This window comes from Bufo bufo, chromosome 2, assembly GCF_905171765.1.
Source record: "Bufo bufo chromosome 2, aBufBuf1.1, whole genome shotgun sequence".
NCBI classification, from domain to species: Eukaryota; Metazoa; Chordata; class Amphibia; order Anura; family Bufonidae; genus Bufo; species Bufo bufo.
In genome coordinates, this window is record NC_053390.1 from 915,966 (window position 1) to 934,254 (window position 18,289).

The following is an 18,289-nucleotide window of genomic DNA, read 5'->3' on the forward strand; positions in this document are numbered from 1 at the left end:
TCCTGCTGCTGGGTTGTTGCCCTCCTACGGCCTCCTCCACGTCTCCTGATGTACTGGCCTGTCTCCTGGTAGCGCCTCCATGCTCTGGACACTACGTTGACAGACACAGCAAACCTTCTTGCCACAGCTCGCATTGATGTGCCATCCTGGATAAGCTGCACTACCTGAGCCACTTGTGTGGGTTGTAGACTCCGTCTCATGCTACCACTAGAGTGAAAGCACCGCCAGCATTCAAAAGTGACCAAAACATCAGCCAGGAAGCATAGGAACGGAGAAGTGGTCTGTGGTCACCACCTGCAGAACCACTCCTTTATTGGGGGTGTCTTGCTAATTGCCTATAATTTCCACCTGTTGTCTATCCCATTTGCACAACAGCATGTGAAATTGATTGTCACTCAGTGTTGCTTCCTAAGTGGACAGTTTGATTTCACAGAAGTCTGATTGACTTGGAGTTACATTGTGTTGTTTAAGTGTTCCCTTTATTTTTTTGAGCAGTGTACCAATAATCCTAATTTAATCCCAGCAATTCTTTAGATTGCATATTCTTGTGCCTCGTGCCACTTCAGACTCTTGCACCTGACTACCATTTAAAGCCAGTCTTCCTTCTAAAATACTACCTAGCAGGGGTATACAACCTGCAGCCTGGGGGCCACATGTGGCCCATAATGCCATTCTGCGCAGCTCCCATCTGGATACAAAAAGGCCCGTCTCCGTGTGACTGCTCACATGTAATTCCCATGTCAGAGGAATAGCACATAGGGCAGGAGCGGAGAGGGGTCAATGGGAATGGTGTCCTATGTGGCCCTTTGTTCAATATATCCCTTGACCCATCTGGCACTCCATAATGGAGCATGTCAGTTATAGAGGTGGCTATACATGCAAGCCACTCGCTCCACTGTAGTTTTTATGGGAGTTCTGAAATTCTGTTACTACAACACCCCTAATCTTTAATGTAGAGTACCACACATGTGTGATCCCCTCCTTGGAAAGCTGATTGGAGTGAGAAGGGGGCCCGACTTTTCTGACGGCTGGGAGCCCTGCAAGTGGAACTAGCATTTGTCATGAATGTTGTATAGTGGCCATTGCGAATTGTTTGACAATGTGGCTCTTGGCACAAAGGGTTGTACAATCTGCTATCTAGGATGCTGTGGATGATCCTCTATCTGTATACTAAAGGGCTGGAGTCTCCTCCTTTACTAGGCAGTGACTGGTTGCCATCTCTATGGACATCAAAGGTTAATGGTGTGGTCACTTTGAGAATGGAGAAATCTGGACCAGCAGCTATGTCTCCAGTCACAGTGCCACAGTTCTTCTCGGACATGGTCAAGAAGCATGGACAGAAGGTGGCACTATATGCCAGGATGGCCAATGAGTGGAAGGGGGTGACTTATTCTCAATATGAGCAGCAAAGCCGAACCATGGCCAAAGCTTTTCTGAAGGTAAGACCAAAACTGCAAAGTTTCTCTAAAGATGTGTCTTAAATCTGTTATATTACTGTTAGAGTGAATTCGCATATGGCAGATTTGAGTAAGAAAATGTATTCCACTCATGTGAATGAAGCACATGGATTTCTTCAAGCCCCAAAGTCTGATCGGTAGTAAGAAGCACTTCCTAGGTTTATAGTCGTCAAGAACCACTATAGGCCAGCCTGGACTCTTCTGAATTTAATGCAGGACTTCTTCTCTCTTGGAGCCACAGTCATTTTACCCTTCATATACAACACTTGGTTGACCATTGTTAAGTCCATCTTGGTTTCCAGGCTGCTTTGAGCTTTAATCTCCGCAGTCCACCTATATTTTCCATAGTTGGGGCCTATTTACATGACCATATTTTGAGGTCTTTGTGCAGAATGGACAGCACACTGAGTGGTGCTATTCCTACCATTTTTTAATCTGTGCCAGAAGCTCATAGCAGGTCTTGTCTTTGGCAGTGTCTCACGGAACACTGACCTGGAGACCATAGTCTCTATTGGTCGTCGGGTCCATGTTCTACACAGATATGCCAAAGTCAAAGCCATACTAAAAATAATCTGTGTCCAGTATGGACGTGTGAATAACCAGTTACTGAACGGAATCCATTACTTGTGTCTACAAAACGTCAGCAGCTCCAGCAGGAATTTCACGCTTCCCTAATTTGGGAATAGTTGGTTTGTGGACAATATTTTCTTTTCTTGCAGTTGGGCTTGGAGCGGTTTCATGCAGTTCTGATCCTTGGGTCTAACTCTCCGGAGTGGTTTATGGCAGACATTGCCGCGATGCTGGCTGGGTAAGGCGATATTGTGATGCTATTAGAACTGTCTGGTAGCTGATATCTAATCCTTCTGCCTCGTTTCCTTCAGGGGTTTGGCCATTGGCATTGATCCATTATCCAATGCGTCATTTTGCCTTAAGGTGGCGCTGGATTCCCGGGCTCAGATAGTGCTTGTAGATGACCACAACCAACTGGAGAAGATCCTGAAGGTGATGTCTGTGGGTGCATGGACTATACAATTGTAGAACTGATACTGCAAGTATCTTTGTGCATAGACCTAGCTAGTAATGAGCTAAGTTTTGAGAAATTTTATTTGGACGATTCGCTGAACTTCGTCAAGAAATTTGATACGTTCTGAATTTAATTTGTCACGAATTACAATAAATCTGCTATACCCAGGGCCCTCTGCCTAATCATATTCATCCCACTTGGTGGACCAATCTCAGTGTGAAGGCTTGGAACTTGGAGAGCTGGGCCATGTGCGTTACGTTCTAGTGGACCCACATTCACAGTTCATCCGTTCTGTAGGTACTGTGCTGTCAGTATTACAGGTGTCATTTATCACCGTCTACATCCCTGTACAGGGCACCAAGATTCATAGCTAATCCCTTCAGTTAAACAAAAAGAAAAGCATACAGCAGCCTTCAGTAAAGCAAATATCCTGAGGGCACCTTGCAGGAGCTGTGTCCAAATGGCTCCTTAACCCTCTGGCATCAAGGCCTATTTTTATTTTTGCGTGTTGGATTTTTCCTCCCCACATTCCAATAACCATAACTTTATTTTTCCGTACATAGTTATAAGTAGGGATGAGCTAATCGTGTCACGCTCCTGACAGGGACTAGAAGATCGAGGAGACTGGCTGCACGTGACTGACAGTCTCTTTTGGTTTTACCTTTCTGTGTTGTTGCTGGGGATGTCCTCTTATCTCAGGTGTAGCTTAAGTGTTCATTCCTTCTCCTCGATTTAGTCTTGCCTCACCCATCATGCTATGCGGTTGATAGCTCCTTGTTTGTGGAAGTCCTGGTGCTGGTTCTGAGTTCCTGCTCGTCTGCATACTTCTAGAAGTTGTGTTTCTTTTTTGTTTTACCCCTACCTCCCGATATTAGGCCTGAGAGGGTCTCCTATTCCTTCAGCTGGGGAGGAATAGGCCACCCGTGTCCTGACACTAGCTGCAGGGCCCTTTTTAGGGTGAGATTGGGCTTGGGTTCCAGCGTATGAACATTCCTACCATCAAGGTCTGTTCATACTGATAGCAGTCAGGGCTCGGCGTAGGGACTCACTAGGTGTGACCATTTCCCTTTCACTAGGTTCCAGGCCTAATACCTTTTCCCTTCTGTGTTCAGTGTGGAGTGTATTTACCACACTGTGCCGTGACAATTGACTTCTGAAACATCCGAAGTCCATTTGCATAGAACTTTGTTCCAATACTGTACGGAGCAGGAGCTCTGTACAGTACTAGAATGTATTGGGTCCGATGAGCTGAAGTTATTGCTTCGAGAAGTCTCGCGAGACTTCAGGTAATAACTTTATAAGTTGTACTGTAAAAAAACATTTTCAGAACTCTGGTTTGGTTCCAAGGTATCACTTGGAACCGAACTCTAGTTCGGGAAATGGTTTTTTTACAGTACAAATTTATGAAGTCTAATACTGTACGAAGTTTTATGCGAATCGACTCCGGAAGTTCAGATGATATTTTTAATTTTTTTATTGCTTATATAATTTTTATAAATAAAATTGTGAAAGCATTTTAAGACTGATCAGGATCCTGCTCCGTCTTACAAATGCATTGTAAGAACGGATTTGTTTGTCATACGGACAAACGGATCCATTACGATTTATTTTCCCCCACATTTTTACCGGTCTGCGCATGCGCAGACCAGAAGGACGGATCCAGCATTCCGGTATTTTTAATGCCGGATCTGGCACTAATACATTCCTATGTAAAAAAATGCCGGATCTGGCATTCGGCAAGTCTTCATTTTATTTTGGGCTGGAGATAAAACCGTAGCATGCTGCGGTTTTATCTTTTGCCTCATCAGTCAAAAAGACTGAACTGAAGACATCCTGATGCAAACTGAACGGATTACTCTCCATTCAGAATGCATGGGGATAAAACTGATCAGTTCTTTCCTAGGACAGAACTCTATGCCGGAAAAGAATAACGCACGTGTGAAACATAGAAGCCTAGAATGTGTCGGCAGATAAGAACCATTCGGCCCATCTAGTCTGCCCAATATACTGAGTACTATGGATAGCCCCCGGCCCTATCTTATATGAAGGATGGCCTTATGCCTATCCCATGCATGCTTAACCTCCTTCACTGTATCTGTATTGTGAAAGTACCCTTAGGGGCCTAGTACATTCTGAGTTGTGCCTCGTGCATAGCTCGGTATGGAAAAAGACATGGCAGGCCTGGATGGCTTCAGCAGCATCCAGGTTGCCATGGTAACTGATCTGAGCCCTGCGATTTCAATGTGGGGTTTAAATGACAGGGGTGGCGCAAGCGCGGCTTCCTGTTAGTCCCCTGAGGTATTGACATAACTGTGTCATAACGCACAAAGGGGTTAATGGAACAAAATAAAGAAATGGAGGTAGCACCAATATAGTGGATAACAAACATGTTCTTCGAATCCATGTTGTGGCAGTGCAAACAAATGGTTTGAATCCCTTCTGTTCGCTGTAGAATGACTGCGTCAGGATTGCAGGTCACTGTTGCAATCAGGTCTAATCTATTGCCATGGACTTAACCGTGCAGTGCGCCAAGATTCAAGTAGTAACCCCATGACCGAGTGGGGACTGTGGCAGCAGTAACAGGGACAATAGTGCCCCATGACAGAGTGGCGAGGGTGACAGAAGCAGTGGCAGTGACAATAGTGGCCCCATGACGGTGGGGAGGGTGGCAGTAACAGTGACCATAGTGGCCCTGTGAGTGAGGAGGGTGGCAGCAGCAGTGACACTGTGTTCACATCACTATTTTTCTGTTCTGATCCATCAGAAGAACAGAATACTAAAAACAAAATACAAATCCTGTATTTTGAGCATCCATAAAGCCTCTTTCAGATGGCCAGTATTTGGTCAGTACTTGAAAGCCAAAAAACAGGAGTAGGTCCAAAACAGAGATAAAATGTAACCGATCGTTGCATATAGAGCTGGTGCTGTTCTGGCACCCTCCGGTCATGGCAGTGGAGCATGCATGCAGAGGGCCTCACAGTCAGGCCTTTGAGGAGAGGCAATGGTGCTTGTAGGCAGCGACCAACCGACTACACAGCAAGTCTCTACTAGTCTAAAAAAAAGTCCCCATTTTTAACCCATAGTGAGTCTGTGTAGCCAGTAGTCATCCCTCTGCCGAATCCTGACAATTCAGCTGTCAGTAAAGCATACAAGAAAGCATGCATCTGGCCATTTGCGCAAGGGACTCGGAAGGCCTTCATCTCCACTGCATACTGTCATGGTCTGTTGGGGTCATCTGTCTGGTCTCTCTCATCACCCTCTAGCTCCTCCTGCTCTTTTCCAGTCACTTGGGCAAAAAAAACACCTAGTTGTGTATAGAATTCCTGGGCGTTTGTCCTCCTCAAGGCTCAGGTGGCCATGAGATGTAGGTGCCACGTCTTCTGTCACCAGTCAGATTTGTCAGCATTTCCTCCGACGTGAAGGAGTGAAATTACATCATTCATCTCGTAGTTCTGCTGACTGACCGTGGCCTGCTCAAAGGGCCTAAGCGAGTGGCAGGTGTCATACATGAGCTGCCACTGGATAACGTTGAAATTACACTGGGGAGTAGTCTTGTCTGCCTGAATCGTCAAGAAATTATTGACCGCCTCCCTCTGCTCGTACAGGTGGTCTAACATATGTAGCAGGTAGAAACGTTGCATATTAGGTGATGTTGGGAAGAGCATTTTGCATTTGCAGCTCAAGGAGAGTATTTTGCATGGTAAGAGTGGCTGAAATGCACTTAGTTTCCTGGACATTTTTAACAGCTCTTGCAGTTCAGTGGAAGATTTCAGTAACCGGGTGACGACAAGTTTGAAGACGTGCATCATGCAGGGCACATGGGTCAGCGCTCTCTGATGCAGCACAGACCAAATGTTCTTTCCGTTATTGGTGACCATGGTTTCTATCTCCAGTTGGCGAGGAGACAGCCAGGATTCACGTTCTTGGTTGATGATGCCAAGCAGTTCCTCCCCGGTGTGATTCTGTTCGTACAGACTGAATAGGTGCAGAACAGCGTGACACCTCTGTGCTCTGCATGGGTGGTATGCTGGAGGACCACTGAACTGTGCCTACAATGGAGGATAAGAAAGTGGAGGAGGACATGCAGAAATCCAGCACTAGAACATGGAGGCGGCATTGCCATCACCTGGCCTAGTTGTTGGTGTGCCTGAGCTGGAACCACATTTACCCAGTGGGCTGTGAACAATGTGGACCCTAGTTGAAGCTCCACACATCGGTGAACTCTACCAGACAGAGGCTCAAGGACTGGCCCACCTTCTGCTGTAAGTACGTGTGCAGGGCTGATACAGCTTTTGATAAGCGTGGTGTCTGCGAAACAGGTTCCTGGATGTTGTATCTGTTGTCACCCGAGATGATTAAGAGTGAGTCAACCATTCCAGTACAGCTGGATTGTTGGTCAAAACACAACCACTGGATGACGGTGGCAGCGCTGGCCTGTTGCTGTGGCAGCTTCTACCACCACCCTTTCTGCTGCTGCTGCTACTTGTGCTGGTTAAAGCGACATTTTTGCCACTGCCCATTTCATTTTGAGGGCTCAGGCAACTTTGTTGGCCATAGTGGACAGTAACTGAATCAGTAATGTAACAGATGAAGTATAAATGGCCAGCAGATGAACTAGATAAACGTGCCTATAGATCAGATCGCCTGAGACTCCTTTATTAAGACCAGTCTTAATACCCATTTTTGCTGGTGGTGGCTGCGCCTAAGTTATGTAGAAGTGCTGGCCTCTATATAGCTTCGGTGTATCCACCGCCTGTCTAAATGTAAGCCAGATCACTAGCTGACATAGATTTAGACCATTTTCTACACCTAAAACGGGTGTATTGCAAATTGCGGATCCGCAAAACGCAGAAGCTGCCAGTGTGCCTTCCGCAATTTGCGGAACAGAACAGGTGGCCCATTGTAGAAATGCCTATTCTTGTCCGCAAGAATAGGACATGTGTTATATATTTTGGTCGTGTGCATGAGGCCTGAGTCTGCGCACAGTAAGTCCATGTATAACAGAACAATTAACTCTCAATTGAATAAGATAAACTGAAATATATTAGACCGCCTGTTAAGACTGTCTGACACAAAGTAAAAATATATTAAGATGAATTCTGAATGGCACAGCAGTGTACCAAGATGCACAGGGCGATTACACAGAGCCTGCACTGCCCCTGCAGTCTCCCTATGCACTCCCTACAGTGTCTGAAAAAAAAAATATATATGTATATGTGCCACTATCTCGTGGAAGATGGCTTGCCATGTGATTTCCTATGCTCAGCTCAAAGTAAAATAGAGAGTGGGGGGGGAGTGGGGGGGGGGTGATGGTTTTATAGAGTTGTGAAATTTACAAAGAGCTTAATAAAATTTGTAAAAAGGAGAATTTGCCAAAAAACAAAACTAACAGCAAAACAAATCCCCAAAAATTCTTTAAATATATAAATGCTAAAAAAAAAAAAAGAAGATAAATAATGATAAAGGGGGTCAGTCACTGAAACTGAGGAAAAGGCAGAGTTACTAAATGGGCTTTTTAGCTCTGTATATAGAAAAGAGAAAGGAGCTGCTATTGGTGGAGCCAGGGCTGTTGGCACATCCAGTAATCTACTCAACTGGCTAACTGTCGCTCTGGTCCAAGCTAAGTGCCAAGTGACTGGCGCAAGGCAAATGTGGTGGCCATATTACAAAAAGGATCTAGGTCCTCTACAGGTAATTATAGACCAGTTAGTTTAACGTCTTTTGTGGGAAAATGTTTGAAGGACTCTTAAGGGACTATATACAGGAGTATGTGACTGTAAATAATATAATTGATAATCAGCATGGGTTTACCAAGGACAGAAGTTGTCAGACCAATCTGATTTTTGTTTTTTATGAGGAGGTGAGTAGAAGCCTGGACAGAGGGGCGGCTGTGGATGTAGAGTTTCTGGATTTTAAAGAGGCTTTTGATCCTGTCCCTCCTAGACGTTCAATGGGTAAAATAAGGTCTAAAGGCTTGGAAAGTATATAGTTTGTATAATTGGAATGAAAACTGGCTGAAGGACTGTGTCCAGAGTTGTGGTCAATGATTTCTAGTCAGACTGGTCCCAGGTTATAAGTGGTGACCCCAGGGTTCAGTGCTGGGTTCTCTAATTGATATCAAGGATGGGATTAATGGCACCATTTCTATTTCTTGGGGGGCTGTATTAATAGGAAAAAAGAAAAGTCATAATTGCCGTTAAGCAGCAAAGTTACATTGTGCTACAGCCATTAATGGGAGAGATGCGTACGTTCTATTAGCTGTTCTGCGGTGAATTGTTTCTTTTTTTGGGGTGTATTAATAACAAATACTTTTTAAATTTTTGTTTTGGGGGGGGGTCATTAATCAGAAAAATGTCTTAATGGCTGTTCTGCGGGGAAGTTACTTTGTACTACAGCCTTTTTTGGGGTGTATTTTAATTTACTTTTATTAAACAGTATGTAAGACAGGTGACAGGTCCTTCAAAGGGAATGGGCAGTGGCCAAAATTTTTGTCACAGGCAAAAATAGTAGCAGAAGAAGGGGGGGGGGGGGGGGTAGCAGCAGGAGTCGTAGCGAGAGGCCTGAGCTCCCGGTGTCGTCTAACGGTCGTGTCTTGACCAGCAACCCAGCAGTGCTTGAATGGTTGACTCTGACTTTGACTTCATCTCAAGTGCCATCAGACACCCCCGCCCAAGAGTCGGTGGATTCCTCTGACACTACACTTAGTTGGCATGGCCCAGGAGCAAGCCCTGTGCCCCAACATGCCTCTGTCCTTTTCTGTTCCCTCAGCCAGAGAAGTGTTATATGCTGTGGGCTCAGCTCCACTATACAGCGAGGACGAGCTACAGTCAGTAGCTACTGGCCATCCAAGATCTAGAGGAGACCTCCACAGCTTCCTCCGGGAGGCGGGCAAGTAGTGATGAGTCGCGTGGGAGCAGGTGATGTGAGCAGTCAAGTTCCTGGCCCTGAGACCGATGAGGGGGACATCGGTGATGTGCAGACAATAGCGGATGATGTAGCCAATCTCACTTGGGAGCCGGGTGAAGAAGGGGCTTAATCATCATGAGAAGATGGTGGCAGCTTGAGCCAGCAGGGTGGCCGCGTGGCCGTGAGTCAGCAGAGTGGCAGCAGTGGAAGATCAGGAGCCAAACGTGCCTGGGGTAGACCACCCGCTTCGCAGGAGCCTACCTGCCCGGAAATTAGCGGTGCAGGGATTCACGGAGGCAGCGGTAGCAGTCAGTGCGGAGTGTTGGGGGGGGGAAGGGTGGAAATTATATACTCATCGATGTGACAATTTTTTGTTAGGCCGCCGGAGGAGTTGAACATGGCCATTTGCCGAATTTCTGGGCAGAAGGTGAAGCGTGGCCAGGGTGCCAATGTTGGCACCACGACCCTGCATCACCATAAAGTGGCCTGGGAGAACTGTGGCTCTGATGTGGTGGTCCAGCCTGCCGCAGCAACCGTTGCATCACCCAGTGGCACGCACCCAATTTCATGCCGTCAAGGCTCCACCACCTCAGCCAAAGGGAACTGTCTGTCCTTCCAATCTGCTGGTCTTGATGCTCCTGCTCCTCGCCCTTCTACTCCTAGTCAGTCATTCCGTCAGCAATCGATCACCGAAGCAATTGCCAAGAGACAATGGCGCAGAAGCTGAACGTGCTCCTAGCCAAGTTGCTGATACTGCAGTCCCTCCCTTTCCAAGTAGTGGACTCTGCACCTTTCAGAGAACCGATGGCTTGTGCCGAGCCGAGGTGGAGAGTCCCAAGCCGTTACTACTTTGCAAAAAAGGCAGTACCAGCTCTGCAAACATATAGAACTGAAGGTGGGCCAGTCCTGAAGCCTGTCTGCCTGCCAAAGTACACGGCAGCGCCGACGTGTGGAGCTGTAACTACAGTCAAGGACAACACAGTGCCTTGCAAAAGTATTCACCCCCCTTGACTTTTTTTTGTATTTTGGTGCCTCACAACCTGGAATTAACATGGATTGTTTGAGGATTTGCATCATTTTATTTACAGAACATGCCGACAATTTTAAAGATTGTGAAGCAAACAACAAATAGGACAAAATAACAAAAAAAGGAAAGTGCATAACTATTCACCCAAGTCAGTACTTTGTAGAGCCCCTTCTGCGGCAATCACAGCTCCAAGTCGCTCTGGATAAGTCTCTATGAGCAGTTGCCACATCTGACCGCTGGGATTGTTGCCCGTTCCTCCTTGCAGAACGGCTCCGGCTCCTTCAGGTCGGATGTTTCCGCTTGTGAACAGCGATCTTTACGTCTGACCACAGATCTTCTATTGGATTGAGGTCTGGGCTGTGACTCTGCCATTCCAACACATTTACATGTTTCCCCTTAAACCACCCAGGTGTTGCTTTAGCCGTGTGTTTGGGGTCATTGTCCTGCTGGAAGGTGAGCCTCCGTCCTAGCCTCAGATCACACACAGAGTGGGACAGGTTCTGCTGAAGAATATCCCTGTATTTAGCACAGTCCATCTTTCCCTCAGCTCTGACCAGTTTCCCAGTCCCCTCAGTATGATGCTGCCACCACCAGGTCTCACTGTGGGGATGGTGCTCTTTGGGGGATGTGTTGGGTTTGCCCCAGACATAGCGTTTTCTTTGATGGCTGAAAAGTTCAGTTTTAGTCTCCTCAGACCAGAGCCCCTTCCTCCATACATTTTGGAGTCTCCCACAGGCCTTTTCACAACCTCACAACGCGCCTTATTGTTTGTAGCTGACAGTAATGGCTTCTTCTGGCCGCTCTGCCATAAACCCCAACTCTATAGAGTGTACGGCTTATTGTCGTCCTATGTACAGATCCTCCAGTCTCTGCTGTGGAACTCTGCAGCTCCTCCAGGGTCACCTCAGGTCTCTGTGCTGCCTCTTGGATTAATGCCCTCCTTGCCCGGTCCGTCAGTTTTGGTGGGCGGCCGTCTCTTGGCAGGTTTGCTGTTGTGTCATGTTCTTTCCATTTGGTTATGATAGATTTAATGGTGCTCCTGGAGATCATCAAAGATTTGGGTATTTTTATAACCTAACCCTGACTTTTTTACTTCTCCACAACATTGTCCCTTCCTTGTTTGGAGAGTTCCTCGGTCTTCATGGCAGTGTTCGGTCAGTGATGCCTCTGGCTTAGGTGTTGCAGCCTCTGGTGTGTGTATATGTAATGACAGATCATGTGACACTTAGATTGCACACAGGGGACATCATGTCACTAATCATGTGACTTCTGAAGGTAATTGGTTGCACCAGAGCTTTTTATGGGCTTCCTAACAAAGGGGGTAAATACATACGCACAGGACAATTTCTGTTTTCTATTTCTAAACCGTTTTATTTATATATATTTTTCTCATTTCACTTCACCGACTTAGACTATTGTGTTCTGATCCATCACATAGAATTCAGATTAACAAAACATTGAACTTAAGGCTTTAAAGTAACAAAATATGAAAAAAGTAAAGTGGGGGTGAATACTTTTGTAAGGCACTGTACATGTCCTTTACGGTCCACTGGGTAAATGTGGTTCCTGGTTGAAATTGATAGGAATAGCTCACTCCTATGTGATCAAGGGATAGGTGCTCTAGTCTCCTACACTGTTTCACCCTTACAGGAAAAAAGTTTTGTAAAAAATGTTTGGAATATGGACTGGCACTCTAAATGTGTTATTGGTGGGCAGATCACCGTATATTGCATTAAATAATCATAAACATTTATTGGTAGGTAAAATGGTTAAAATCACAGTCAAAAGTAAAACCATACATATAATAGCCCTACTCATCGTGTATTGACTGACCTTCTACTATGACACAGACGTGTACATATTATGATCTATGAATAATCATAAACATAGAAATGTCCCTTCCCCTTCCCCCAATTTTTTCCACCATACTATTATGTATCTTTTTCTAGAAGCTATTCGATTTTATTTAGATTTTGTGTATTACGTACCATTTTATTATCAATTGTCCATTATTTTATTCTCTGTGTAATAATAGATTTGTTTATTTAATTGGATGACTAATTCCATATAGAGCAAATAGAATTAGCCTTATGTACAGATGGACACCTCCTTTTCTTCCCTTTTTTGAATTATAGCAATGTGATATAGCTTTTCTTTTTATTGGGCAACAAATACTAGCTGTGATACATATTATATGCAAAAAACGCAACAAAACCGCATGCAAATCGCATACTATGAAAAAGAAGCCGAATCCTAAGATCAATCCCAACCAGTTTTTTTGGTTAATCCAGGCAGTCTATAAATAGAGCTGCCACTGAGGAAGGGGAAAGAGGTCCCCGAAACGCGTCTGGCGTGAAAGCTACTTACTCCCATTAAATCAACAGTAAGAAGAGGCCTCTACACAGATGACTGCATAGACCAACTAAATATTTGAACAACTGGAGCGCTCCAAATACCACAAATATTCTTAACAGACTTACGGCATCAACTCCCACGATACCCTGCTACGAGACACACGTTGAGATCCTCCTGCAAACCACGTGACACGCCGGCGAGCGTACCAGGATAAATAACATGGTAGCGGAATAGGGAATCGGCGTCTGGTATGTAATTGAGCCAAAAATCTGAAAACTAGAGAAGGTAATAATTATCTACCTACCTCCATGAAGTGTGATATCGCTTTTATATACAAAACATACAGCTATCTGTTGAAACAGAGTCCGGACTTTCTTAATTATATAAGATCGTTTGTTTACAATTGTGTGATAATAAGTGGCTTCTCATTTGTGGGAGACGTGCCCTTTTTCTAATATAGACCATTGAACCACTAGAGTATCCTTTCAAAGAACATTGAATGAACTTACTCTGGAGAGGATTAAAATGTCTCTGGCTCTATCGGCTATCCCAGACGTCCATCCCTTTTGAGGCATAGGCTATTATATGTATGGTTTTACTTTTGAATGTGATTTTAACCATTTTACCTACCAATGGTGCTGCATCAAGGAGGGCTGAGCCATGCGCCCTGCATGGCACATGTGTTCAATCTGGCTGTCAAGCAGTTCCTGAAGTCTTCCACCCATCTGCAAGACATGCTGAAAATGGCCAGGAAACTTTGCATGCCCTTCAGCCACTCGTACACCCCCAAGCACACCCTCCTTGAGCGGCAGAACGGCGTCCCCCAACATAGGCTGATATGTGACGTTTCCACCCGTTGGAATTCCACCCTCCATATGTTGGACCGACTATATGAACAGAGAAAGGCCATTAACAATTTCTTGATGATGCAAGCGGATAGGAGTACTCTAGTGTGTAACTTTGATGTCAGCAGGTGGCAGCTCATGCGTGACACCTGCCGTTTGCTTGGGCCCCTTTAGGAGGCCACGTTATTTGTCAGTCGCCAGGACTACGGGATGAACAATGTCATTCCACTGATTCATGTCCTGGAACAGATGCTGCTAAATCTGGCTGGTCAGAGGACGTGGCGACTACATCTCATGGCCACATAAGCCCTGTGGGGGCTGAACTGGAGGAGGAGGACATTGCTTGTCCTCCAATGTGGGAGGAAAGGAGAGGAGGAGCAGCCGGAGGAGCTACAGGGCGATGAGGAAGACAATGCAGATGACCCAGACGCACCATGGAAGTATGCAGTGGAGATGGAGGCAGTGAGTCCCTCCGAGTACTTGGGCAAATGGTCCGATGCATGCTCAGTTGCTTGCATAGTGACAGACGAATTGTCACCATTCGGCAGAGGGATGACTACTGGCTCTCCGCCATGTTAGCGTCTCGCTACTGGTCCAAAATCGGGGCCTTTTTTTCACCTGCTGAAGGGGAGGACAAACTGAACTACTATCGAGACATCCTATGTAGTCAGTTGGCCGCTACCGATGTGCCATCGCCCATCCTCAAGCAGTTCCGACCAAGGTGGCACTCTGCTCTCACGTTCCACTGTCATGGCTGATGAGGGGGGAAGGGGGTGGAGGGGCAGGAGCAGTACCAGCGCAATCAGCAGCAACTTAGTAACATAGTACATAAGGCCGAAAAAAGACATTTGTCCATCCAGTTCGGCCTGTTATCCTGCAAGTTGATCCAGAGGAAGGCAAAAAACCCTGTGAGGTAGAAGCCAATTTTCTCCACTTTAGGGGAATAAAAAATTTCTTCCCGACTCCAATCAGAATAACTCCCTGGATCAACGACCCCTCTCTAGTAGCCATAGCCTGTAATATTATTACGCTCTAGAAACACATCCAGGCCCCTCTTGCTTGAATTCCTTTATTGTACTCACCATCACCACCTCCTCAGGCAGAGAGTTCCATAGTCTCACTGCTCTTACCGTAAAGAATCCTCTTCTATGTTTGTGTACAAACCTTCTTTCCTCCAGACGCAGAGGATGTCCCCTCGTCACAGTCACAGTCCTGGGGATAAATAGCTGATGGGAGGGATCTCTGTACTGACCCCTGATATATTTATACATAGTAATTAGATCTCCCCTCAGTCGTCTTTTTTCTAAAGTGAATAACCCTAACTTAAGTCTACAGTCGCTGATTAGCAGTTTTCTTCACCCGCATAGTGAAGAAACTACTCACCAGCAGCAGCAAGACATAGAGCAGAACCTGAACCAGCAGGTTGTGGCATACTTGGACTGCACCCTGCCACCCCACATCCCTGCCCTGGACTACTGGGCAGTCAAACTCTATTTGTGGCCGCAACTGGCCGAGTTTGCCCTGGATAAGCTTTCCTGCCCGGCCAGCAGAGTGGCATCAGAGTGGGTGTTTTGTGCGGCGGGGGCCATAGTTACCCCAAGGAGAACTCGCCTGTCCACCCAAAATGTGTAGAAACTAACCTTTTGTGAAGATGAATCAGGCGTGGATCAGCCAGGATTTTCAAACTCCAATGCCTGATGCATCAGACTAGATCATCCATGGTGCCACACCTAAACTTTGTCAAGAGACCGGTTTCTTCTGGCTACCTGCCTCAGCTACTACTCTGATGCTGCCACCCGCCTGATGCCACACCTGCTGCCAGGTGCTCCTACTGCCACCCACCATCTTCAGCAGCTGGTACTGGTATTGCCCCCCACTGTCACTGTGCCACTCTGTGGTCTCCTCATGCTGGTCCCACCCTCCCCACTTCATGACTGGGCCACTATTTTGCCTTTTTGGCCTGACTGACATCATCATTTATTTGACCCTTCTTCTGATCTGTCAGAAGGAAGGAAAAATGAGACTCACAACAGATCCCGTCTGTAGCAGCTGTAAGGCCTTAGGATTGGCTTATGATTTGGTGGCCAAAAGCAGGAGTGGGTACAAAACACAGGAGACATGCAAATATTCCATTCACGTCTCATCTCTGTTTTGGATCCACTCCTGTGTTTTGTTTTTTTGGCTTTAGCGATACGGATTGCTGACCAAGTGAAGGATGAAGATAGGATCCTGATTTTTGTGGTTTATTGTTCTGATGGATCAGAGGAAGGACAAAATAATCAGTGACGTCACCACAACCTTACTGCTGACCCCCTCTCCGCTCTGTCGGGGGCTCTACTTGTATAAGGGGTTAATAGAGCAGGTTCTGTAGACATCTATGTGGGATCAGCTGACGGCGGTGTAACAGGAGTGCGCTCTTTCACGCTATAGTAGGATCTTAGGCCTCTGCACAGTTCTTTATACCTGGCGCTAACATCGACCTGTAAGGCTGATACTGGAGTTATTTGGGCAGTTTTGGCCCCGTGACATCCCAAATAAGTGAGGTGTGCAGTGATTGTAAGACCACAGCAGACTGCAAGGCACAGTGTTCTACAGTGAATCTGTGGAATAGACACCTCAGGACGTGGTCACAGCAGGAACAGGGGACAGGATTATACAAGGCTTCTTTACTGTAAGAGCTGTAGATCTGTGGAGCAGTCACCTCCGGACCTGGTCACCAGAGGTACAGGGGTCAGGTTTATTATACAAGGGTTTAGATGAATTCTTAAGTGACATTAATGCTTATAAAATGTGTAGCAATCAGAGTCTCTCTTCCTTCTGGGATTCACGTCCCCCCCCCATTCCTTGGTTGAACTTCATGGACTTGTGTTTTTTTTTTTTTTTTTCACGTATTAACTTTGTAACGTGATCGGGGAAAAGTTATTAATTACCATAAAGTGTGAGGAAATTCGGATTAGTTTGTAAATTGAATTATTCCTAAACTTTTGGATCGACTTCCACTTCAGATGCTTGGATTCGCTCATCACTAGAAGTGGCGATCAGACATTGAATCTTCAGCAATGGCACAAGCTGCGGTAGGCATTGAGCGGGGATGGAGGCGATGCTCCTTCATTCGGGGATGACCTTTTATAGAATATTTACCATTTTGTGTGGATATCGTTCTTGTCTTCAGTGCTGAATATTATTGGCTGACCGTGGTCACCTCACGCAGAACAATGTCTGACGTGTAACCGGCAATTATTTCTGCAGATAAAAAACAAGCTGCCGAAACTGAAGGCAATGGTGCAATGGAGAGGGACCAGTAATGGAGCCGTGCCCTGGAGTGTACACCGTAAGTGCCCCGCGCCCTAGGGCCCCACAAGGTACATGCAGAAAGTCATTCTACATCTCTGTTTCAGTGGAACCAGTTACTAGATCTGGGCTCGGAGGGGGACGAGTCGTCTCTTGATGACATTATGGCCGACCAGAAGCCAAACCAGTGCTGTGCAGTGATCTATTCCACAGATGAAGCTGGAGAGCCGAGAGGAGCCATGATAAGTCACGATAATGTGAGTACTATACCGCGCCCCCTGTTATCTCCTCCATATGTATACTGTATATATACCGTACACTGCTATACCGTGCCCCTGTTATCTCCTCCATATGTATACTGTAATATATACCGTACACTGCTATACCGCGCCCCCTGTTATCTCCTCCATATGTATACTGTATATATACCGTACACTGCTAAACCGCGCCCCCTGTTATCTCCATATGTATACTGTATATATACCGTACACTGCTATACCGCGCCCCCTGTTTTATCTCCTCCATATGTATACTGTATATATACCGTTACACCTGCTATACCGCGCCCCTGTTATCTCCTCCATATGTATACTGTATATATACCGTACACTGCTATACCGGGCCCCTGTTATCTCCTCCATATGTATACTGTATATATACCGTACACTGCTATACCGTGCCCCTGTTATCTCCTCCATATGTATACTGTATATATACCGTACACTGCTATACCGTGCCCCTGTTATCTCCTCCATATGTATAATATACTGTATATATACCGTACACTGCTATACCGCGCCCCCTGTTATCTCCTCCATATGTATACTGTACTGTATATATACCGTACACTGCTATACCGTGCCCCTGTTATCTCCTCCATATGTATACTGTATATATACCGTACACTGCTATACCGTGCCCCTGTTATCTCCTCCATATGTATACTGTATATATACCGTACACTGCTATACCGTGCCCCTGTTATCTCCTCTATATGTATACTGTATATATACCGTACACTGCTATACCGCGCCCCCTGTTATCTCCATATGTATACTGTATATATACCGTACACTGCTATACCGCGCCCCCTGTTATCTCCTCCATATGTATACTGTATATATACCGTACACTGCTATACCGTGCCCCTGTTATCTCCTCCATATGTATAATATACTGTATATATACCGTACACTGCTATACCGCGCCCCCTGTTATCTCCATATGTATACTGTATATATACCGTACACTGCTATACCGCGCCCCCTGTTATCTCCTCCATATGTATACTGTACTGTATATATACCGTACACTGCTATACCGTGCCCCTGTTATCTCCTCCATATGTATACTGAATATATACCGTACACTGCTAATACCGTGC

The 18,289-nt window shown here is 45.9% G+C and overlaps 1 protein-coding gene across 2 annotated transcripts in view; it reads left to right on the forward strand.

The window, feature by feature from the left end:
- Positions 1–18,289, forward strand: part of LOC120991287 — a 46,825-nt gene that overhangs the window by 2,832 nt on the left and 25,704 nt on the right. For both annotated transcript variants that reach the window (XM_040420130.1, XM_040420129.1), the window contains exons 3-7: positions 1,201–1,439; positions 2,177–2,265; positions 2,339–2,459; positions 16,864–16,945; positions 17,013–17,162. In XM_040420130.1, the coding sequence (XP_040276064.1) occupies positions 1,201–1,439; positions 2,177–2,265; positions 2,339–2,459; positions 16,864–16,945; positions 17,013–17,062 (581 nt within the window). In that variant the 3' untranslated portion in view covers positions 17,063–17,162. The remainder of the gene's footprint in view (positions 1–1,200; positions 1,440–2,176; positions 2,266–2,338; positions 2,460–16,863; positions 16,946–17,012; positions 17,163–18,289) is intronic.